The following is a 25,142-nucleotide window of genomic DNA, read 5'->3' on the forward strand; positions in this document are numbered from 1 at the left end:
TGTTCACTAAACACTCATTTTATGAATGAATAAATGAATAAATGAATGTGTGAATGGATTATATCGTAAGTGTAATAGGTGACAGCCTACTGAAACATTTTAGGGGCATTCCTTGTACAAAACTTACACATAAATTAAAAAATCAATTTAGCTTTCTACAACGGTGGATGCAACCCAAACACATTTCCAGGGAGAATATTTCATTTATATGTAGATCTTCTTCATCTTGCAAATTGACTTCTGAGGTACATGACAGTGAATGTCATTCCAGCCCCATTCTTCTGAAGAACGGAAATTTATTATCGCACAACGCTCATCAAGGTTATTGGGTTCACCTGAGTGCCAGAATCTGAAAGGTAGATAAAGGACAGTGGTGTTTTGAAACAGTGGTTTGGAAAAGGTTAGAGACTGGGAGAGGGCTAGGGTTAAACAGTGCGAAAGTCAAAGTCACGTCTACCCAAACCACCTTCTCACTTCTGCTGCCACGTTTTGTAAAACCTCATGTTCAGGCAGTTTCCTCTCCACTTGTGTCTCTGGTATTTCCCCTGAAAACTGTTCCCATACGACCTAGTACTCTGTCATCTTAATCAACTCAAGCGTATGTTGAACATCCTCCTGGTAGATATCCAAGAGGATTCCTTCAGTTTGGCCATCCCTATGTCCAATTACCATAGAAATTCCAACTCACAGAGTTAAATGATTCAAGGATTTTTTTTCCCTAGTCACAAGTATTAATCAGGTTCTATGCACTGCTTTTGGAGTCTGAAGAACTAGGTAAATTCCCTGGATCTGCTACTTAGTCTCTGTTATTTAGTGCAAGTAATTTAATTTCCCTGATTCTCAGTTCTTCTATCTGAAAAAATGGGAACTAGAACAATGTCCTTACGTATTTGACATAGTTGATACAAATGTTAAAAGTGGTAATCTGTACTAAAGTGCTTTAAAATTTGTAAATAAATACATAAATGGCCAGGCATGGTGGCTCACACCTGTAATCTCAGCACTTTGGGAGGCCAAGGCAGGTGGATCACTTGAGGTCAGGAGTTTGAGACCAGCCTGGCCAACATGGTAAAAACCCATCTCTACTAAAATTACAAAAATTAGCTGGGTGTGGTGGCACATGCCTGTAATCCCAGCTACTCAGGAGACTGAGGCAGGAGAATCACTTGAACCCAGGAGGCAGAGGTTGCAGTGAGCCAAGATCATACCACTGCACTCTAGCCTGGGTGATGGAGTGAGACTCTTGTCTAAAAAAAAAAAAAAAGCACAACCCTTGATGTCAAATAGACCTAGGTTTTAAAAAGTGTTGTGGGTTTTATTGTTTGTTTGCTTAATAGCTGATGGAACACCCTAAACCCCTACATGATCAGGACCCAGGGTCCTTTACCTCATTCTATACTCACGTGACATTTTCATTGTATGGTGTCTGGTCAACCCATTGCCAATGTCGCCGACCCCCTGGATCTGACAGCCCCAGAAAATAAGAAGAATTTCTTTTCAGATTCTGAATGATGAAATCCTGAGGGAAGAAAATGGAAGAGTCATAGCTGATAGAGCAGGAGCACCCTCATCTGGGACGAACACCGCCACTTTAAGTTCCAGCTCCCTTTCTAGCCTCATGCATTTCAAGGAAATCACTTCTCTTCTAACTACAAGCAGACAGAAAGAGCAGACAGCAAAACACAGATAGCTCAGGCAGCTATCTGCCTGAGCTCAGGCAGCTCAGGCACAGGCAGCTCAGGCACAGACGGAGGTGGAGGAAAAGTCTCTTGGGTAACTGCCAAACTTCACCCTCATACAATGGACCCCAGTAAAACAGTGGGCCTTAATAAGCACATTCCTTTCCCTTCAGGTGCACTAAGATAGGAAGGCCAAAGGCAGACTGGGGGGATATGCCTGCAGCTGTAGAAAGATGTATGGGAACAGACATACAACTCTCCCCCCCAGATAAGCACAACAAAGAGACACAGAAGCAGTCCAAGCCTCTGATAAACGCTCCCACCCTGAATCCTTAAAAACTCTTGGTCTGTAAGAGAGTGGGCCTCTGATCTAACTCAGCCAGAAGCTCCTCTCAGGTTTATTTTCTCTAAAATAATTCTCTAAAATAGACTGGCAAGCCACCTTTCGTATTTCTTTCCTCTTTCTTTAATTCTTACAATAGCCTTTAGGGGACTCAAGTTGAACTGAGTTCTTACGGCCATAGGAAGAAAAGAATAAAAGGAGAAGACCCAGGAGTAGCCACAAAGGGCCCCTATCCAAGAGCAGAGGCCTCTGGCTGAGCAGGGCTGGATCAGAGACATCACTTGTGAGCATGATGTTTGGCACGTACAGGAGCACGCTCTAGCCATGGCCATCATAAATCCTCATGTCACACTTGCTTTCCTACTTCTTTGCTAAGTGACCGCATTCTTCAAGACTGCATGTAGTGAGGAAATTCTCCCTCACTCCTAATATATTCTTCTTATAAAGGGAGTCTGTAATCTCAACTACTCGAGTGGCTGAGGCATGAGAATTGCCTGAACCTGGGAAGTAGAAGCTGCAGTGAGCCAAGCTCACGTTATTGCACTCTAGCATGGGTGACAGAATGAGACTCTGTGTCCAAAAAATGCAAACCCACCCCCTGCCCAAAAATAAAAAACAACTTTGCATGCACACTCCAAATGCTTCAGGTCACTTTTTTTTCTTTCTTTTTTTAGACAGAGTCTTACTCTGTTACCCAGGCTGGAGTGCAGTGGCACGATCTCGGGTCACTGCAACCTCTGCCTCCCGGGTTCAAGTGAGTCTCCTGCCGCAGCCTCCTGAGTAGCTGGGATAACAGGCATGCACCATCATGCCTGGTTAATTTTTGTATTTTTAGTAGAGAGGGGGTTTCACCATGTTGGCCAGGCTGGTCTCAAACTCGTGACCTCAGGTGATTTGCCTGCCTAGGCCTCCCAAAGTGCTGGGATTACAGGCGTGAGCCATGATGTCCAACCACAGGTCACTTTATTTTTTTATTTTATTTATTTATTTTTTTGAGATAGAGTCTCACTCTGTCGCCAGGCTGGAGTGCAGTGGTGTGATCTCGGCTCACTGCAACCTCCAAATCCCTGGTTCAAGCGGTTCTTCTGCCTCAGGCTCCAGAGTAGCTGGGATTACATGCACGAGCCACCATGCCCAGCTAATTTTTTTGTATTTTTAGTAGAGATGGGGTTTCACCATGTTGGCCAGGATGGTCTCAATCTCCTGACCTTGTGATCCACCCTCCTCGGCCTCCCAAAGTGCTGGGATTACAGGCGTGAGCCACCATGCCCGGCCACAGGTCACTTTAAAATAAAGATATTTATGGCCAGGTGTGGTGGTTCATGCCTATAATCCAAGCATTTTGGGAGGCTGAGGATGGCGGATCATGAGGTCAGGAGATCAAGACCATCCTGGCTAACATGGTGAAACCCCGTCTCTACTAAAATACAAAAAATTAGCCGGGCATGGTGGCAGGCAGCTACTCAGGAGGCTGAGGCAGGAGAATGGCATGAACCCAGGAGGCGGAGCTGCAGTGAGCGGAGATCGCGCCACTGCACTCCAGTCTCGGCGACAGAGGGACAGAGCAACATTCTGTCTCAAAAAATAAAGATATTTATAATAGTAGTAGTTAAAATTAGTCATTGTCTACTATATGCCAAGTATTATGCCATGAGTTTGCATAAGTTACTTCATGTAAATTTTACAACTACTACTGTGAGGAAGATAGTGTTGCTGTCTCCATTTTACTACGTCTCAGGAAACAGAGATTTAGAAAGATAAAGTTGTCAAAGGTCACACAACTAATAAATAACAGAGATCTAACTCTAGAGCCCATATTCTTAACCAGTACGTGTTCTGTGTTACAAGAAAGATAGAGGTCTATAATCAAATTTTAGAAAGCCAAATTTTTTTTTTTTTTTTTTGAGATGGAGTCTTGGTCTGTTGCCAAGGCTGGAGTGCAATGGTGTGATCTCGGCTCACGGCAACCTTTGCTTTCTGAGTTCAAGCAATTCTCATGCCTCAGCCTCCTGAGTAACTGGGACTACAGGTGTATGCCACCACACCTGGCTAATTTTTGTATTTTTAGTAGAGATGGAGTTTCACCATGTTGACCAAGCTGGTCTTTTTTTTTTTTTTTTTGAGACAGAGTCTTGCTCTGTTGCCCAGGCTAGAGTGCAGTGGCGAGATCTCGGCTCACTGCAAGCTCTGCCTCCCGGGTTCACGCCATTCTCCTGCCTCAGCCTCCCGAGTAGCTGGAACTACAGGCTCCCACCACCATGCCCGGCTAATTTTTTGTATTTTTAGTAGAGACGGGGTTTCACCATGTTAGCCAGGATGGTCTCAATCTCCTGACCTTGTGATCCAGCCGCCTCAGCCTCCCAAAGTGCTGGGATTACAGGCGTGAGCCACCGCGCCTGGCCCCCAAGCTGGTCTTGAACTCCTGGCCTCAAGTGATCTGCCCACCTTGGCCTCCCAACATGCTGAGATTACAGGCGTGAGCCACCACACCCAGCCGTCATATATTTTGTTTTGTTTTACTTGTTTCTTTTTGAGATGGAGTCTTGTTCTCTCACCCAGGCTGGAGTGCAGTGGTATGATCTCGGCTCACTGCAACCTCTGCCTCCCAGATTCAAGCAATTCTCCTGCCTCAGCCACCCAAGTGTCCGGGACTACAGGCATGAAACACGTCGCCAGGCCTCAAATAATGTTGTACAAACAAGAAAAGATATTTTGACATAGGTTTTCAGATTATTTTGAATGTAAATGAACATATACGAGACATTGTTAGTGGTTTGTGTGCTTCCCTCCCTCTCCACCATATCAATTTATCTATTCATTCATTCATTGAACATTCAAGCAGTCTATTGTCTGCTCAGACTCTGTGCTAAATGTGGCATAGGAAGTCAAAACAAATAAAAGTTTACAACATCACTGGGGAGACAGGATGAATAGCACTTTTGAAAACTTTGTAGGGTTAGGCAAAAATTAGAGTCCAGAGCCAAGAAAGAGGTAAGGGTAAATAGGCAGTAAATCAGACCTCATATAGATTATGATCTGGCTTTGAATCATTTGGATATTGTAGAAATTTCAAGCCCTGAAATTGCCGTAATGTACTGTAGGACTTGTGCCAAGGCATGTGGCAAAAGCAAATGAAAATACTCTTTGGAAGAGAATAATATCTTAGGCCTCCAATTTTTTTTTTTTTTTTTTGAGACAGTTTTGCTTTTTCACCCAGACTGGAATGAAGTGGCATGATCTTGGCTCACTGCAACCTCTGCCCCCTGGGTTCAAGCGATTCTCCTGCCTCAGCCTCCCGAGTAACTGTAATTACAGGCATGCGCCACCATGCCGAGCTAATTTTTGTATTTTTAGTAGAGAAGGGGTTTCGCCATGTTGGCCAGGCTGGTCTCAAACTCCTGACCTGAGGTGATCCACCCGCCTCAGCCTCCCAAAGTGCTAGGATTACAAGCATGAGCCACCGTGCCTGGCCTCCAATTATTTTTATAAATAATTTTTGAAGTACAACATCCATCACACAAGGATAATTTGAAACATTCTATAGGCCAGGCATGGTGTCTCAGGCCTATAACCCCAGCACTTTGGGAGACCAAGGCAGGCTGATCACTTGAGGCCAGGAGTTTGAGACTAGCCTGGACAACATGGTGTAACCCTATCTCTACTAAAAATACAAAAATTAGCCAGGAGCGGTGGCATGCACCTGTAATCCCAGCTGGTCAGAAGGCTGAGTCAGAAGAATCACTTGAACACAGAAGTCAGAGGTTGCAGTGAGCCGAGATCACACCACTGCACTCCAGCCTGGGGTGACAGAGAGAGACTCTGTCTCAAAAAAATAAAAAAAGAAGATCTGGGCACAGTGGCCCACACCTGTAATCCCAGCACTTTGGGAGGCTGAGGCAGGTAGATCACCTGAGGTCAGGAGTTCGAGACTAGCCTGGCCAACATGGTAAAACCTCATCTTTACTAAAAATACAAAAATTAGCTGGGCGTGGTTGCAGGCGCCTGTAATCCCAGCTATTCAGGAGGCTGAGACAGGAGAATCGCTTGAACCCAGGAAGCAGAGGTTGCAGTGAGCAGAGATCTTGCCACTGCGCTCCAGCCTGGGTGATAGAACTAGACTCTGTCTCAAAGAAAAAAAAAAAAAAACGGCCAGGCACAGTGGCTCACGCCTGTATTCCCAGCACTTTGGGAGACCGAGGCAGGCAGATCACGAGGTCAGGAGTTTGAGACTAGCCTGGCCAATATGGTGAAACCCCGTCTCTACTAAAAATACAAAAATTAGCCAGGTGTGGTAGTGGGTGCCTGTAATCCCAGCTACTCGGGAGGCTGAGATAGGAGAATCGCTTGAACGCGGGAGGCGGAGGTTGCAGTGAGCTGAGATCGAGCCACTGCACTCTAGCCTGGCGACAGAGCAAGACTCCATCTCAAAAAAAAGAAAAAAAAAGCAAAAACCAGTAACAGCAAAAAAACAAGCTTAAGTGTTGAACATTATAAAGTTTGACAGCATATTTGAAAGAGAAGCAAGATAAATTCTAGATTTGAAAAATACAATAATTGAATTTAGATGTTAATATATGGCTTTAATAGCAGGATAGACATAGTTGAAGAAGATTAGTCAAGTGGGAGGGCCGGGTGTGGTGGCTCACACCTGTAATCCCAGAACTTTGGGAGGCCGAGGTGGGTGGATCACGAGGTCAGGAGTTCAAGACCAGCCTGGCCAACATGGTGAAACCCCCGTCTCTACTAAAAATACAAAAATTAGCTGGGTGTGGTGGCACGCACCTGGAGTCCCAGCTACTCGGGAAGCTGAGGCAGGAGAATTGCTTAAACCTGAGAGGCGGAGGTTGCAGTGAGCCAAGACCGTGCCATTGCACTCCAGCCTGGGCAACAGAGTGAGACTCTGTCTCAAAAACAAAAAGAAGATTAGTGAACTGGAATAGAACAGAAGGACAGAAGAAACTGTATAAAATCAAGTACAAAGAGAAAAACAGATTGGAAAATGTTGAAAAGAAGGTCAGAAATGCAGAGGATACAGTATACGAAGGACTAATGTTTAATTGGTTGACATTTCTTAGATGGCAAATATTAATATCATTTTTCCATTTTTCAAATTCACTATTTTATTTGCCTGAATTTTTTTCTTATATTTTTAAAATTAAAATTCTCCAGGATCAAATTTCAACATCAATGTTTGCCTGAAGTTTGCTCCAGAATGTGTTTTATTAAAGTTATTGTTGGCCGGATGTGGTGGCTCACGCCTGTAATCCCAGCACTTTGGGAGGCCGAGACGGGCAGATCGCGAGGTCAGGAGATCCAGACCATCCTGGCTAACACAGTGAAACCCCGTCTCTACTAAAAATACAAAAAAATTAGCCGGGCGTGGTGGCAGGTGCCTGTAGTCCCAGCTACTTGGGAGGCAGGAGAATGGCGTGAACCCGGGAGGCTGAGCTTGCAGTGAGCCGAGATTGTGCCACTGCACTCCAGCCTGGGCAACAGAGCAAGACTCCGTCTCAAAATAAATAAATAAATAAATAAATAAAAATAAAAAATAAAGTTATTGTTGGCCACACATGGTGGCTCACGCCTATAATCCCAACACTTTGAGAGGCCGAGGCAGGTGGATCATTTGAGGTCAGTAGTTCAAGATCAGCCTGACTAACATGGTGAAACCTTGTCTCTTCTAAAAATACAAAAATTAGCCAGGCGTGGCGGTACATGCCTATCCTCCCAGCTACTTGGGAGGCTGAGGCAGGAGAATCACCTGACCCCGGGAGGCGGAGGCTGCAGGGAGCTGAGATTGTGCCATTACACTCCAGCTTGGGCGACAAAAGGAGACAGTCCCCCCAAAAAAAATAAAAATAAAAGTCATTTTTGAGTGTTCCAGATTAAGGAGATTTTCCTGTGTTTTTTGTTTTTTGGGTTTTTTTTTACCCAGAAGTTTTTTTTTTTTCCTGTCTTTGAACTTTCAGGGCAATAAAAAGACTCTATCAGATAAGAAAGGAAACAGATTAGCTGACCACGTTGCCTGTTAGAACATACCTGTTCTTCCCTGGTGTTGATCACCACCAGATCAGCCCCCATCACAGAACAGTTCTTTTGACTCTTAGTCCAAGATTGCATCCCAGTAGAAATAAAGTAGCAACTAGACTGAAATGAAGTCCAAGGGGTTGGGCAGCAGCTCCAATCTTGCCAAATGAGTATAGAAGAAGAAAAAATATTAACAGAGAATTCTCCTCACATAAAGTTATAAGCTTAGCTTGCTGAGGTTTAATTAGTTTTCATCTATGGATCTCCACGGATTTTCCAAAGCTGAACTCATTTCCTGGTGTATTTACTAATCCCTAGATCATTTCACTCTATACAGGGACCAGCAAACTTCCTGCAAAAGGCCAGATAGTAAATATCTCAGGCTTTTTGGGCCATACGGTTTCTGTTGCAACTGCTCAACTCTGCTACTGCAGTACGAAAGCAACCACTGGCAATATGTTACCAAAGAAAAAAAAAAGAACATGAGTATGGCAATAAAATACCATTTACAAAACTAGGCAGCTTGTTGAGTTTGGCCCATGCCTTAGTTTTCCAGGCCCTGCTTTAAACCCACAAAAATGATTTGAAAGACAAATACTTTAACTTCAGGTTCTCATCATTCATTGGTGGTCATATATGAACCATGTCCACATCTTTAGCAAAAATAAGCTTGACAATGTTATATTTGTCACTAATAATTATAGATATAAATATCATTTAGAGTTTAGCATCCCATTATAAAGAATGAGTCTAGAGTAAGACAGATCTGGGTTGCAACCTCATTTTCTGTGCTGTAATTTTGGGAAAATTATATAACCACTCTAAGCCTTAAATATTTTTCTTTTCGTTTGTAAATGGGAATATTTGTCACTCAGAATGTTGAGAGGTTGAGGTGACATAATACATGCAAAACACTTAAGAGCAGTACGTGCTGAAAAATATCCATCTCTCCTCCTTCGAAGCACCAGTTTCTTCCACTGTCAGCCCAAAAGAGATTATATACATTCCCTCTAACAAACAGTGACAATGTAGACCATATCAAAATGTTTTTCTTTATATTTTGACATACATTATACCAAAATAAATATTTAAAAAATTTTTTAGAGACAGGATCATGCTTTGTCATCTAAGCTGGAGTGCAGTGGCATAACCATGGCTCACTGCAGCCTTGACCTGGATTCAAGTGATCCTCCCACCTCAGCCTCCTAAGTAGCTGGGACCACAGGGGCACGCCACCACACCCAGCTAATTTTTTTTTGTATTATTTGTAGAGACAGAGTCTTGCTTTGTTGCCCAGGCTGATCTGGAACTCCTGGGATCAAGTGATCCACTGGCCTCAGCTGCCCTGAAGTGCTGGAATTACAGGCATGAGCCACTGAGCCTGGCCTCCTATGGTAGTTTTGTTTTGTTTGTTTTTTTTTTAAATTATACTTTAAGTTCTAGGGTACATGTGCACAATGTGCAGGTTAGTTACATATGTATACATGTGCCACGTTGGTGTGCTGCACCCATTAACTCGTCATTTACGTTAGGTATATCTCCTAATGCTATCCCTCCCCCCTCCCCACCCCACAACAGGCCCCAGTGTGTGATGTTCCCCACCCTGTGTCCAAGTGTTCTCATTGTTCGATTCCCACCAGTAGTTTTGAAAAAGAAACTCTTGTCATCTTTTTACCTCTCACAGTTTTTCCCTGTAAGTAAAGAATGAATTATTTCATTCTTTTTTTTTTTTTTGAGATGGCATCTCGCTCTGTCGCCCAGGCTGGAGTGCAGTGGTGAGATCTCGGCTCACTGCAACCTCTGCCTCCCGGGTTCAAGCAATTCTCCTGCCTCAGCCTCTGGAGTAGCTGGGACTACAGGCGCCCGCCACCACGCCCAGCTACTTTTTATATTTTTAATAGAGATGGGGTTTCACCATGTTGGCCAGGATAGTCTCAATCTCTTGACCTCGTGATCCGCCCGCCTCGGCCTCCCAAAGTGCTGGGATTACAGGCGTGAGCCACCGCACCCGGCCTGTTTCATTCTTGAAATAACTGTTTGATGCCCTTTGGGTCCATATTTCCTTCCTGCAAAGGATTAAGGCCATAGAGGCATTTCTGGGGTGGAACTTGTCTCCCTCCGGCTCTGCATACGAGGCTGTAGGCAGTCCCTGATCCTGGACACAGCTGACCAATTATCCCTGAGGTGAGTAGGCCTGGACTAGGGAGCAACAGTTTGGCCTCACTCTAGGCCATATTTCATGGTTTGATTTTACCATCAATAAAGCTGATAATTTTATTTTATTTATTATCTTTTTTTAGACAGGGTCTCACTTTGTCACCCGGGCTGGAGTGCAGCAGTGTAATTGCTGCTTACTGTAGCCTCAACCTCTGGAGCTCAACTGATCCTCCCACCTCAGCCTCCAAAGTAGCTAGGACTATAGGCACATGCCACCACAGCTCAGTAATTTTTTTTTTTTTTTTTTTGAGATGGAGTTTCACTCTTATTGTCCAGGCTGGGACAATCTCAGCTCACCACAACCTCCACCTCCCAGGTTCAAGTGATTCTCCTGCCTCAGCCTCCCGAGTTGCTGGGATTACAGGCATGCGACACCACGCCTGGGTAATTTTGTATTTTTAATAGAGACAGGGTTTCTCCATGTTGGTTAGGCTGGTGTCGAACTCCTGACCTCAGGTGATCCACCCGCGTCGGCCTCCCAAAGTGCTGGGATTACAGGCATGAGCCACCGTGCTACGCCTGGGTGATTTATTTTCAAATATTTTGTAGAGTTGAGGTCCCATCATGTTTCCCAGGCTGGTTTCAAGCTCCTGTGCTTAGGTGATTACCCCTCCTCAGCCTCCCAAAGCACTGGGATTACAGACGTGAGCCACCATGCCAGGCATAATTTTATTCTTATCTGAATCCTGTGTATATTTATTTTTCAGTTAATCCAGAACTATATAGGGAGAGGGATATATTTACTGTTGAACTTAGTGATTAATTGGATGCAGGGGTGAAGATGATAAGCAAAGAAAAACTGCTGGCCAGGCACGGTGGCTCACGCCTGTAATCCCAGCACTTTGGGAGGCTGACGCGGGAGGATTGCCTGAGCTCAGGAGTTCACGACCAGCCTGGACAACAAGGTGAAACCCCGCCTCTACTAAAATACAAAAAAATTAGCCAGGCCTGGCAGCGTGTGCCTGTAGTCCCAGTTACTTGGGAGGCTGAGGCAGGAGAACTGCTTGAACCTGGGAGGCAGAGGTTGCAGTGAGCCGAGATCGCGCCACTGCACTCCAGCCTGGGCGACAGAGTGAGACTCCGTCTCAAAAAAGAAAAGAAAGAAAAAAGAGAAAAAAACTGCTAAGAATGATTCTTGAGTTTTAGGCTTTAATATTGATGGGAGCAGGAGGAAGTGAGACAGTTCTGAGGACCCCTGTTTGATACTTTAATTTTGAGGTGTCTATTTTTTTTTGAGACAGAGTCTCGCTCTGTCACCCAGGCTGGAGTGCAGTGGCGTGATCTCGGCTCACTGCAAGCTCCACCTTCTGGGTTTACACCATTCTCCTGCCTCAGCCTCCCGAGTAGCTGGGACTACAGGCGCCCGCCACTGCACCCAGCTAATTTTTTGTATTTTTAGTAGAGACAGGGTTTCACCGTGGTCTCGATCTCCTGACCTCGTGATCCGCCCGCCTCGGCCTCCCAAAGCGCTGGGATTACAGGCGTGAGCCACCGCGCCCGGACTTTTTTTGCATTTTTAGTAGAGATGCGGTTTCTCCACGTTGGTCAGGCTGGTCTCAAACTCCAGACCCTCAGGTAATCCACCCACCTCAGCCTCCCAAAGTGTTGGGATTACAGGTGTGAGCCATTGGGCCCAGCCTGAGGTGTCTATTTAAGATACCAAGTAGATAGTTAAAGAATGCAGTAGGAAAAACCAGGCTGCAGTTGATAATTTTAGTGCTGAAGATATAAACCATCAGACTAGGAATTTGATTAATAGCAAGGGAAGTCTTGTTGCTCATTGCAGAGTTGTACCTTCTATGTCCTTTCCTTCCATGACGCAGGTCAGGCTTGGATGATACTGTTGATACTCTCGTAACTTGGACAGCCTCTTGACAGTTTTGCTATACATAAAATTGTGAGGCACTGGGAAAGAGAAATCGGAGTTAGTTCTCACTCTTTTAAGTGGATCTATGTTGTACTATACAATCTTATGCTGTGGACACGCACAGTGACTCATGCCTGTAATCTCAGCACTTTAGGAGGCCGAGGTGGGAGGACCATTTGAGGTCGGGAGTTAGAGACCAGCCTGGCTAACATGGTGAAACCCCGTCTCCACCAAAAATATAAAAATTATCCAGGTGGCCAGGCACAGTGGCTCACACCTGTAATCCCAGCGCTTTGGGAGGCCGAGGCTGGTTGGATCACTTGAGGTCAGGAGTTTGACCAACATGGTGAAACCCCGTCTCTACTAAAAATACAAAAATTAGCTAGGCGTGGTGGCGGGCACCTATAATCCGAGCTACTTGGAAGGCTGAGGCAAGAGAATTGCTTGAACCCAGGAAACAGAGGTTGCAGTGAGCCGAGATCGCGCCATTGCACTCCAGCCTGGACGACAGAGCAAGACTGTGTTTCAAAAAAAACAATTGGCCAAGGGTGGTGGCAGGCGCCTGTAATCCCAGTTACTCAAGAGCCTGAGGCAGGAAAATCACTTGAACTTGGAAGACAGAGGTTGCAGTGAGCCGAGATCGTGCCATTGCACTCCAGCCTGGGTGACAAGAGTGCAACTCCATCTCAAAAAAAAAATAAATAAATAAATAAATAAAAATAAAGAATCTTACGACTTTACGGCTGGGCATGGTGGCTCACACCTGTAATCCCAGTACTTTAGGAGGCCAAGGCGGGTGGATCACCTGAGGTCAGGAGTTCAAGCCCAGCCCAGCCAACATGGTGAAACCCTGTTTCTACTAAAAATACAAAAATTAGGTGGGCATGGTGGCACATGCCTGTAATCCCAGCTATAGGCGGCTGAGGCAGGAGAATCACTTGAACCTGGGAGGTGGAGGTTGCAGTGAGCAGAGACCGTGCCATTGCACTCTAGCCTGGGAAATAGAGCCAGACTTTGTCTCGAGAAAAAAAAAAAAAAAAAAAAGCCTGGGCACAGTGGCTCATGCTTGTAATCCCCAGCACTTTGGGAGGCCGAGGTGGGTGGATCATGAGGTCAGGAGTTTCAGACCAGCCTGACCGACATGGTGAAACCCCATCTCTACTAAAAATACAAAAATTAGCCAGGCGTGGTGGCACGTGTCTATTAATCCCAGCTACTCAGGAGGCTGAGGCAGGAGAATTACTTCGACCTGGGAGGCGAAGGTTGCAGTGAGCCGAGATCGCACCACTGCACTCCAGCCTGGCCACAGAACGAGACTCCATCTCAAAAATAAATAAATAAATAAATAAATAAACGTTATGCTCTTACAAAGTCTGCAACATCTCTCTCTTGCCCATCCCATTTCAAGCCGTACTGTTTTTTCTCATGCTTCTTTCTGTGCAGGTCCAGTAAAAAATATGTTCTTAACCCTTTCTTATATTCATTTATCTTGTTTGTTTATAAGTTTACATATGTATATATCTTGATCTCCCCCTACAATAACATACAGTCTAGTGAAGGAATTTCATTGTATTCACGCTATATACCCAGCACCTAGAAAAGTGGCCTGCTCATAGTAAGTGTTCAGTAAGCATTTGTTGACTTACTAGGTAACAGCATCTAATTCTATTAATCCTGAAATATCACAGGTCTTTCGGTTTTTCTATAGTTTTCTGATGGCTGTAACTGTAAGTAAACCATTTGGGTCAAATTAAATATAAGGTAAAACCTAACCCTTTGGAGACATTTAGACATCTTTTGCTAAAAACGGTCTCTTTTGTTCACTGGTATGCACATAGAGCAAGATCTGACTTTTCACTTATCCTCACTTAATTCTTTTTTTTTTTTTTCTTTTTTTGAGATGGAGTCTTGCTCTGTCGCCCAGGCTGGAGTGCAGTGGTGCGATCTTGGCTCACTGCAAGCTCCGCCTCCTGGGTTCACGCCATTCTCCTGCCTCAGCCTCCCGAGTAGCTGGCACTACAGGCGCCCGCCACTGCGCCCGGCTAATTTTTTTTGTATCTTTTTTTAGTAGAGACAGGGTTTCACCATGGTCTTGATCTCCTGACCTCGTGATCCACCCGCCTCGGCCTCCCAAAGTGAGCCACCACGCCCGGCCTTAATTCTTTATTCATGTATTTCATCATTCTGATTTTGAGACTAAACCTAGTCAGACTCTTCTATTTTCTCTGAATTTATGTCTTTAAGTTCTTGCATGTCTTCTTTCCTCTCAGCTAATTAAATAACCATCTTGTATTAGTCCGTTTTTGCATTGCTATAAAGGAATACCTGAGACTTGGTATTTATAAAGAAAAGACATTTTACTGGCTCACAGTTCTGCAGACTGTACAGTAAGCATGGTGCCAGCATCTGCTCACCTTCTGGTGAGGCCTCAGGAAGCTTTCAGTCATAGTGGAAGGCAAAGCAGGAGCTGGCATATTACATGGCAAGAGACGGTGCAAGAGAGAGTGAGGGGGAGGGGCTGATCTCACCCCAACTCAGAGCAAGAACTCACTCATTCCTTCGAGGAGGGCACCAAGCCATTCATGAGGGATCCATCTGCATCACTCAAAACCTCCTGCCATGCCCCACCTCCAACAGTGGGGATTTCAAATTTCAAGTGATAGTTGTCCCTTCCAAATTTCAAATTTTCAACATGAGACTTGGAAGGGACAACTATCCTAACCATATCACATCTTTAAGCCCTTTTGTCTCTTGCCCTTTGTTATAAAAAGCAAAGCAAAGTTTAACTTTAGTAATAATTCTGCCTCTTGGGGTTACATTGAAAACTGTGAGATGTATTTACAACTAGAAAGAAACTGAAGACTGTATCATCAACACATTTTTACTTGACATAGGAAGTCATCGTATTCAATAACTTCCTCACAGATGTTTCATTTCTGTTTCTAATCATAATATTAGATAATAGAGCACATTTTGACACCCAAATAGTAAACAAGAGAGTTGGGAAATTTCTCAGGTGTCACAAAAATATAAAACTTGGCAAAGGGAGTAGCAATTAAATAATAGTTTACTTTGTTTATTCTTCCATTGTATCTCTGTATAAACATTTATTTTTATTTTTATTTTTTGAGACAGGGTCTCTCTGTCGCCCAGGCTGGATTGCAGTGGTACTATTATGGCTCACTGCAGCCTCAACTTCCTGGGCTCAAGCGATCCTCCTGCCTCAACCTCCTGAGTAGCTGGGACCACAGGCACATGCCACCATGCCAAGTTATATTTTTTATTTTTTATACAGACAGGGTCTCATTCTGTTGCCCAGGCTGGTCTTGAACTCCTGTCCTCAAGCGATCCTCCCACCTGAGCCTCCCAAAGTGCTGGGATTACAGGTGTGAGCCACTGCCTGGCCACATGAACAATTTTTCCTGTCATGTTGGGAAGAATCTCACATGAAGATTAAAACCCCACAGTAATACAATTATAGCATCATAGAAAGAATAATAGTTATGTTCCCAATAGAGACTTTTTTAAAACAAAGGAGCAGATCAACTAGATGGTACCCACCATCAGCACACCCATCAAAGTGGAGTTATTGTTATAGAATGAATTGCGTCCTCCCCAAGTCCATATGTGGAAGTCCTAAGCTCCAATTTGTGGTATTTGAAGATAGAGGCTTTGGGAGGAAATCAGGTTTAGATGAGGTTATGAGGGGGGGCTCTCATGATGAGATGAGTGCTCTTATAAGAAGAAACCGTGACGAGCTAGCACTCCCTCCATCATGTGAGGACACAGCAAGAGGGCATCAGCTGTAAGCCAGGAAGAGGGACCTCACCATACCCAACCATCATCCTCATGTCAGACTTCCAGCCTCCAGAACCATCAGAAAATAAATATCTGTTTTTTAACTCACCTATGCTTTTTTTTTTTTTTTTTTTTTTTTTTTTGAGACAGTCTCACTCTGTCACCCAGGCTGGAGGGCAGTGGCGTGATGTCGGCTCACTGCAACCTCTGCCTCCTGGGTTCAACTGAGTCTCCTGCCTCAGCCTCCCAAGTAGCTGGGATTACAGGCACAAGTCACTGCACCCAGCTAATTTTTGTATTTTTAGTAGAGACAGGGTTTCACTATATGGTCCAAGCTGGTCTTGAACTCCTGACCTCAGGTGATCTGCCTGCCTTGGCCTCCCAAAGTGCTGGGATTACAGGCATGAGCTACCACGCCTGGCCCAGTCTATGGTATTTTGTTATGGCAGCCCAAGCTGACCAAGACAGTTATGATCACATTTGAAAAATGCAACTAAAACCAGGCAAAGAAACCTGGAAGTACACACAATTATCCAGAATAATTAATAATAGTAATAACTCATTTTATTAGAAACATAGCCTTCTCAGTTAGGGTTGCCATTTTATGTCAAGAAAGGGGAACGTGGCTGGGCGCGGTGGCTCACACCTGTAATCCCAGCACTTTGGGAGGCCAAGGTGGTCGGATCACAAGGTCAGGAGATCGAAACCACCCTGGCTAACACAGTGAAACCCCGTCTCTACTAAAAATACAAAAAATTAGCCAGGCATGGTGGCGGGCACCTGTAGTCCCAGCTACTCGGGAGGCTGAGGCAGGCAAATGGCATGAACCTGGGAGGTGAGCTTGCAGTGAGCCGAGATCGTGCCACTGCACTCCATCCTGGGCGACACAGTGAGATTCCGTCTCAAAAAAAAAGAAAGAGGAACGTGTTTCTTTGGGAAATTGATAAAATGTGATTGGGAAAAGGACCAAGAGATGACTGCACTCCAGCCAAGAACTTACCCACAGAACTCACAGTGAAACAGACACTGAGGAGCAAGATGGATACGACTGCCATGGACCAGACCTTTAACTGGAACCACCAGAGTCCTTTCTCTGTCAGATCAGCAAGACAAATGCACAGTCATAATCCCCACTGCCAAAGAGCCAGGAAACCAGAGTCCCAAAAATCTTAGAATAATAAAGTCAGGCTATGATCAAAACTAATTAAAACAGAAAAAATGTGAAAGCAAAAAGAGATTATAGAAATTATCTCAGAACAAATGACCAGATAGTACCCTGGAACCCAAGACAAATCCAGGCAAAACTCTCAGAGTAAACTGTACTTTCCAATTCCTTACTCTCTTTTCCCTTGAATTGCACAGCCTTGGCCTCAAACTTCCAGGCTTAAGTGGTCCTCCTGCCTCAACCTCTGAGTAGCTGGGACTTTAGGCATTTGCCTGCACGCCTGGCCAAATTCATATTCCTTTAAGGCCTTCTAGGCCCGAGTTTTCTTTTTTTCTTTTTTTTGAGATGGAGTTTCACTCCTGTTGCCCAGGCTGGAGTGCAATGGCACAATCTCGGCTCACTGCAACCCCCGCCTCCCAGGTTCAAGTGATTCTCCTGCCTCAGCCTCCCAAGTAGCTGGGATTACAGGCATGTGCCACCACGCCTGGCTAATTTTCTATTTTTAGTAGAGACAGGGTTTCTCCATGTTGGTCAGGCTGGTCTCGAACTCCCAACCTCAGGTGCTCTGCCCACCTCGGCCTCCCAAAGTGCTGGATTACAGGCGTGAGCCACCGCGCCCGCCTGGCCTTTCTTTTTTTCTTTCATCTTTCCCTGATCCAAGTATCTTGGGTCCATACCTGTTTCCATACTGAAATTACTATTATTTATGAAAAGCTGCCTACTTCTTCCAAAGTTATCCCTATCACCTCAATGCCTGTTTCCCACTCCATCCTGCTCCTACTACCTTCCCTAGAACTGAGAAGATGAGTGCTTACCTCGGTCTTGAGGCTTTTCTTCAGGCACCATTGTGTGTGCACACACCCTTTGGACTTCCTCTATCAGGAGGTGCAGAAGTTCTTGTATCACTTTCTCCAAAGATGTTACTTTGGGGGTGTGGTTCTTTCAAACAAGCCAAGCCCTTAGATCTTTCTTCGCCTACTCTTGCAAAGGAAGAGATGTGACTTAGGAGACTCTGCAGTGAGCTAAAGCTTTCAATTTAAAACATACATCATGTTCAGAAATAAGGAAACACAAACAAGGAAATCGAGAAATACATGAAAAACAGTTCATGGTTGCAGGTCTGATTGTCTTTTTTTTTTTTTTTTTTTTTTCTAGACAGGGTCTCACTCTGACCCAGGCTGGAGTATAGTGGTGCAATCTCAGCTCACTGCTACCTCTGCCTCGCGGGTTCAAGCGATTCTCCTGCCTCAGCCTCCCGAGCAGCTGGGACTACAGGCATGTGCCACCATGCCCAGCTAATTTTTGTATTTTTAGTAGCGACAGGGTTTCATCATATTGGCCAGGCTGGTCTCGAACTCCTGACCTCCTGCCGTTGCACTCCAGCCTGGGCAACAAGAGCAAAACTCCATCTCCAAAAAAAAAAAAAAAAAAAAAGCCTCTTTCTTTTGTAAATTGCCCAGTCTCAGGTATGTCTTTATCAGCAGTATGACAACGGACTAATACAGCCTCCCAAAGTCCTGGGGTTACCATTGTGAGCCACCACGTGCCCGGCCACTGCTGAGTAATTTTAAATAGAGAAAATCCATTATAGCCTATGCTACTCAAATGGAGATGTTTGGTTGAAGGATGGTTACAACTACTGGTGAAATAGACACTGAGAAAGAAAGAACCTAGGTATTCCAGAATCTTCCCAGAGTTCAACTGAGATTTAATTGTAGAGTAGTGAGAAAAAAGTTTTGAGCCGGGCGCGGTGGCTCATGCCTGTAATCCCAGCACTTTGGGAAGCTGAGGTGGGCGGATCACGAGGTCAAGAGATTGAGACCATCCTGGCCAACATGGTGAAACCTCGTTTCTACTAAAAATACAAAAATTAGCCAGGTGTGGTGGCGCATGCCTGTAGTCCCAGCTACTCAGGAGGCTAAGGCACGAAAATTGCTTGAACCCGGGAGGCGGAGCTTACAGTGAGCCGAGATCGTGCCACTGCACTCCACCCTGGGTGACAGAGCAAGACTCAGTCTCAAAAAAAAAAAAAAAAAAGTTTTGAGTTATCAGCCATCCATTGAGATATTTTAGGACCCAGACCAATGAGATCCTTTCTAAGCTGTATACTTGCTGAAACAACTTAAAGTCCTGTTTGGTCTCTTGTCTACCTCCCGTTTACAGTTCCCTGAACCTCCCTCTGCCCCTGCCTCAGGGGTTCTCCCTGTTGCTTTCCTCTGTCTTGGATTAAAATGTAGAGTATGAGGGTATTCCTTTGAGTATACAATGCTGAGAAGAAAGGAGCAAAGGCAAAAATGAGAAAAATAATTTAAAATAGAACAAATTATAAAAGCAGAAAGAATGACAAATTATTTTCTCAGAAGAAAAGCAGAATTGCATGTAGGCTCAGGTCAGGTGACATCCCAGCAGAATGCTTTGAGTATGACCAGAGTATTGCAAAAGCTACAGCTGAAGAGGATAAATCTAGATAAGAACTGATAGTTTGCTCACTACTTCTTCCCCCGGTTGGTGAGGGAGGGAGTCCCAACCCAGGGTTATGGGGTGGCTGGACACACAACACCCGACACTGGACAGATAAGACTGACAGCAGTTCAGCTGCATGTACTCACGGCCTGAGGCAGGAGGGCACCGCACACCACGCAGCGTCAGACAGAGGTTGCACTTGGGAGCAGGGTGACTGTGAGAGGCAGGATCTGCTGTAACAAGAAGGTGAGGTGGCCCCTTGGCTCTTGAGGGAGGATGGGATTGGCTTCTTTAAAGAATTTTGTGGCCAGGTGTAGTGGCTCGCTTCTATAATCTCAGCACTTTGGGAGGCTGAGGTGGGCGGATTGCTTCAGGCGAGGAGTTCAAGACTAGCCTGGCCAACATAGTGAAACCCCATCTCTACTAAAAATTCAAAAAATTAGCCAAGCATGGTGGCACACGTCTGTAATTTCGGCTACTCAGGAGGCTGAGGCACGAGAATCACTGGAATTTGGGAGGCAGGGATTGCAGTGAGCCGTGATCGTACCACTGCACTCCAGCCTGGGTGACAGAGTGAGATTCTGTCTCAACGAAAAAAAAAAAGAAAGAAAAAAAAGATTTTGTGGGCCTTCAGGGAAGTGAAATCTATTAGCTTGAGGACCAAGTGGAGTGCAGCTGGCCCAGCTGAGATGGAAACTGGCTGAGTGGGAAACAAATATTTTTTTTTTTTTTGAGATGGAGTCTCACTCTGGTCACCTAGGCTGGAGTGAGTGCAGTGGCTAAATCTTGGCTCACTGCAACCTCCACCTCCCGGGTTCAAGCAATTCTTCTGCCTCAGCATCCCGAGTAGCTGGGACTACAGGCATGCGCCACCACGACTGTCTAATTTTGTATTTTTAGTAGAGACGGGGTTTCTCCATGTTCGTCAGACGGGTCTTGAACTCCCAACCTCAGGTGATCCGCCCACCTCAGCCACCCAAAGTGCTGGGATTACAGGTGTGAGCCACCATGCCTGGCCATTTTGTTTTGTTTTTGAGACAGGGTATCAGTCTGTTGCCCAGACTGAAGTGCAGTGTCACGACCTTCACTCACTGTAGCCTTGACCTCCTGGGATCAAGTGATCCTCCCACCTCAGCCTCCCGAGTAACTGGGACTATAGGTACACGTCATTACACCTGGGGATCTTTTAAATTTTTTGTGGAGACAGGGTCTCGCTATGTTATTTCCCAGGCTGATCTCGAACACCTGGGCTCAGGTGATCCTCTTGCCTTGGTCTCCCAAAGTGCTGGGATTACAGATGTAAAAACCAGCGTGCCTGGCCGGTGACGCTCTTTTAACATGAGTACCCAGTGTTTGGAATCAGGACATGGCATCAGTTAGGTTTTGCTGTATAATCAATTAACTTAAAACTTAAAATACACAGCTATTCAATTAGTTCATAGTTCCCGAGAGTCAGCAATTTGGGCTGAACGCCACTGGGTGATTCTGGTTTAGATTGGATCGGTTCCATCTCAGCTGAGCTCACTCTGCAATAAGCTGGTGTGCTGGCTGGGGTTGGCTGATTCACGTCTCTCTTTGGTCATCCTCTAGCAGATTAGCCTGGATTTACGTACATTGTGGCAGGAGGATTCCAATAGTAGCAAGAAAAGAAGCCCTATTGTGTACATGCTTTTAAAAACTTGTGTGCCAGGAAATTACCAAATCACTCCAATTATAACATTAAAAGACAACCACTCTCTTCCACTTAAAACTTATTGGCTGGGCACAGTGTCTCACGCCTGTAATCCCAGCACTTTGTGGGGCAAAGGCAGGATGATTACTTGAGGCATGGGCAACACAGTGAGACCTTCTCTCTACAAAAAAAACAAACAAAAAAACAAAACACAAAAATTAGCCAGGCATGGTAGCATGCACCTGTAGTCCTAACTACTTGAGGGGCTGAGGTGGGAGGATCACCTCAGCCTGGGAGGTCAAGGCTGCAGTGAGCTACAAACAAGCCACGGTGCTCCAGCCTGAGTGACAGAGACCCTATCTTTAAGATAAAATAAAAACCAAGAAAGAAAAAGAAACCTCCCCAATATATTAGTATTTACACCTTCAGAAAAACAGATTTCTATGTGAATACTGTTATATTTGCAACATATTATCAAGCAAAAAAACCAATGAGAAGCCGGGCAGTGGCTCACACCTGTAACCCCAGCACTTTGGAAGTGTGTGGAAGGTGGATCACCTGAGGTCAAGAGTTTAAGACCAGGCTGCCCAACATGGTGAAACCCCATCTCTGCTAAAAATACAAAGATTAGCTTAGTGTGGTGACACTAGCCTGTAATTCTAGCTACTCAGGAGGCTGAAGCAGAAGAATCACTTGAACCCAAAAGGCAGAGACTGCAATGAGCCGAGATCATGTCCGGAATTGGTAGGTTCTTGGTCTGACTTCAAGAATGAAACCGCGTACCCTCGCGGTATTACGGCTCTTAAAATGGCGCCTCTGGAATTGTTCGTTTACTCCCGGCGAGCTTGTAGCCTTGCTGGCTTCAGGAATGAAGCTACAGACTTTCACGGTGTTACAACCCATAAAAGCACCATGGACCCAAACAGCAAAAGAACAATACTTCCACAGCGTGGAGAGCAACCCCCAACCAGTTACCACTACTAACTCGGGCAGCCTGCTTTTATTCTCTTATCTGGCCCCACCCGCGTCCTGCTGATTGGTAGAGCCGAGTGGTCTGTTTTGACAGGGCGCTGATTGGTGCGTTTACAAACCTTGAGCTAGACATAAAGGTTCTCCACCTCCCCATCAGATCAGTTAGATACAGAGTATCCACATAAAGGTTTTCCAAGGCCCCACCAGAGCAGCTAGATACAGAGTGTCGATTGGTGCATTCACAAACTCTGAGCTAGACACAGGGTGTTGATTGGTGTGTTTACAAACCTTGAGCTAGATACAGAGTGCCGATTGGTGTATTTACAATCCCTGAGCTAGGCATAAAGGTTCTCCACGGCCCCATCAGACTCAGGAGCCCAGCTGGCTTCACCCAGTGGATCACGGCACTGGGGCTGCAGGTGGAGCTGCCTGCCAGTCCACGCTCTGCGCCCACACTCTTCAGCCCTTGGGTGGTCGATGGGACTGGGCGCCGTGGAGCAGGGGGTGGCGCTCATCGGGGAGGCTCGGCCGCACAGGAGCCCATGGAGGGGGTGGGAGGCTCAGGCATGGTGGGCTGCAGGTCCCGAGCCCTGCCCCGCGAGAAAGCAGCTAAGACCTGGTGAGAAATCGAGTGCAGCGCCGGTGGGCTGGCACTGCTGGGGGACCCAGTACACCCTCCGCAGCCGCTGGCCCGGGTGCTAAGCCCCTCATTGCCCGGGGCCGGCAGGACCGGCCGGCTGCTCCGAGTGCGGGGCCCGCCAAGCCCACGCCCACCCGGAACTCCAGCTGGCCCGCAAGCGCCGCGCGCAGCCCCGGTTCCCGCTCGCGCCTCTCCCTCCACAGCTCCCTGCAAGCTGAAGGAGCCGGCTCCGGCCTTGGCCAACCCAGAAAGGGGCTCCCACAGTCCAGCGGTGGGCTGAAGGACTCCTGAAGTGCCGCCAAAGTGGGAGCCTAGGCAGAGGAGGCGCCGAGAGCGAGCGAGGGCTGTGAGGACTGCCAGCACGCTGTCACCTCTCAATTGCGCCACTGCACTCCAGCCTGGGTGACAGAGGGAGACTCTGTCTCAAAAGGAAGAAAGAAAGAAACCAATGAGAAAAGCAGTCCTTAGGGTTTAAGATTCTATTTTATAGCTAGCCAGGTGGAGATATTGGGCTTGTGTAAGAGGAAGTTAGTGGTCAGACCACGCAGGGTGAAGTTAGAGTTTAACTTATCCAATAGCAGAAAGAGTCATTAAAGGCACTAAAGCAGTGTGGTGAAAGGATCAGATTATATTTTATTTATTTATTTATTTTTTGAGACAGAGTCGACAGAGGAAGACTCCGTCTCAAAAAATAAAAAAAAAAAAAGTCCAACTTTGAATGTATTGTTTGCAGAGGATGAAGTGGCAAAAGAGACAAAGAAGAATATCCAGAGAAATAGGAAAAGTGAGTGTCTTAGTCCATTCAGGCTATTTTTTTTTTTTTTTTCTGAGATGGAGTCTCGTTCTGTCACCCAGGCTGCAATGCAGTGGCACGATCTTGGCTCACTGCAACCTCCACCTACCGGGTTCAAGTGATTCTTCCGCCTCAGCCTCCCCAGTATCTGGGACTACAGGCGCATGCCTCCACGCCCAGCTAATTTTTGTATCTCTAGTAGAGATGAGGTTTCACCATGTTGGCCAGGCTTGGTCTCGAACTCCTGACCTCAGGTGATCCATCCACCTTGGCCTCCCACAGTGCTGGGATTACAGGCATCAGCCACCACGCCCGGCCCATTCAGGCTATTATAAGAAAATACTGTAAACTGGGTGGCCAATAGCAGCTGCAATTTATTTCTCACAGTTTTGGAGGCTGGAAAGTTCAAGATCAAGGCACTGGCAGATTTGGTGTCTGGCAAAGGCCCACTTTCTGGTTTATATATGGCTCCTTCTTGCTGTGTCCTCACATGGTGGAAGGGATGAGCCAGCTTTCTGGGGTCTTTTATTATAAGGGCACTAATTTCACTCATTTGGTTGAACCCTCATGACCTAATCACCTTCCAAAGTCCCCACCTCCAATACTATCACCTTGGAGGTTAGGATTTCAACATAAGAATTTTGGGGAGACACAAACATTCAGACCATAACACCAAGTGTCAAGAAAGCCAAGGGGGCCGGGCGCGGTGGCTCAGCCTGTAATCCCAGCACTCTGGGAGGCCAAGGCGGGCGGATCACGAGGTCAGGAGATTGAGACCATCCTGGCTAACACAGTGAAACCCCATCTCTACTAAAAATACAAAAAATCAGCCGGGTGTGGTGGCAGGTGCCTGTGGTCCCAGCTACTCAGGAGGCTGAGGCAGGAGAATGGAGTGAACCCGGAAGATTGCAGGCATGAGCCACCGTGCCTGGTAGTTCTTTATCACTTTTAGCATCTATTTCATTTTTAAAATCTGATTGATTTTTAAAATGCTACTACTAAATTTTGGCTTTCCTTAAAAAGAAGCACCAGGGCTCATGGACAGCATATATTTTTTAGAATTTTTGAATCAATGAGGAAATGAAAGCCAACCTCAAAAATGAGAAGCAGAAACTTCCAGTTTGGATTGTGGCTTAAATAGCTTGTGGCAGACCAATTGTTTGCTGAGACCAACCAGGAAAGCTGGATCAATACAAAAAAACTATTAGGAAGCATCAGAAAGGCTTCCACAGAACAAGGAATTTCAGGAGCCAAGACCCTAGAGAGAGAGAAAGCTGGACATGGCATCTGCTGGCTCTTCAGCAGTGACTGAAGGACTGAGTGTCTGTGCAGTGTCTGTACAACTGGGAGGCTGGTAACTAAATAATAAAACTTTAGACAAGGACTCCTTTATGAATAATGAAGAGCGAGAATGGACCTTTTTTTTTTTTTTTTTGGAGGAAGGATCTCATTCTATTTGCCCAGTCTGCAGTGCAGTGGCCCAAGCTTGCCTCACTGTAACCTCCA

The 25,142-nt window shown here is 45.8% G+C and overlaps 2 protein-coding genes across 5 annotated transcripts in view; one reads left to right on the forward strand and one right to left on the reverse strand.

Annotated features, from left to right (window-relative positions):
- Positions 1 to 22,207, reverse strand: CLEC4C (C-type lectin domain family 4 member C). Of its 4 annotated transcripts, XM_055358597.2 has the most exons (8): positions 22,015 to 22,207; positions 19,706 to 19,792; positions 17,912 to 18,071; positions 16,932 to 17,024; positions 12,061 to 12,171; positions 8,062 to 8,207; positions 1,404 to 1,519; positions 1 to 349 (listed from the first exon to the last, which is right to left on the reverse strand). In XM_055358597.2, the coding sequence occupies exons 3-8, from the start codon at positions 17,940 to 17,942 to the stop codon at positions 205 to 207; spliced, it is 642 nt and encodes a 213-aa protein (XP_055214572.1). In that variant the 5' UTR covers positions 17,943 to 18,071; positions 19,706 to 19,792; positions 22,015 to 22,207; the 3' UTR covers positions 1 to 204. The 4 variants fall into 4 exon arrangements, with proteins under 4 accessions (XP_055214572.1, XP_030856817.1, XP_030856819.1 ...); XM_031000957.3 differs by lacking the exon at positions 22,015 to 22,207 and having other exon boundaries at positions 19,706 to 20,134; XM_031000959.3 differs by lacking the exons at positions 12,061 to 12,171; positions 22,015 to 22,207 and having other exon boundaries at positions 19,706 to 20,134.
- Positions 19,626 to 25,142, forward strand: part of NANOGNB (NANOG neighbor homeobox) — a 25,049-nt gene continuing 19,532 nt past the window's right edge. The window contains exon 1 of the mRNA XM_055358599.2: positions 19,626 to 19,805. The gene's annotated coding sequence lies outside the window, so the exon portion shown is untranslated. The remainder of the gene's footprint in view (positions 19,806 to 25,142) is intronic.

This window comes from Gorilla gorilla, chromosome 10 (assembly GCF_029281585.2).
Source record: "Gorilla gorilla gorilla isolate KB3781 chromosome 10, NHGRI_mGorGor1-v2.1_pri, whole genome shotgun sequence".
NCBI classification, from domain to species: domain Eukaryota; kingdom Metazoa; phylum Chordata; class Mammalia; order Primates; family Hominidae; genus Gorilla; species Gorilla gorilla.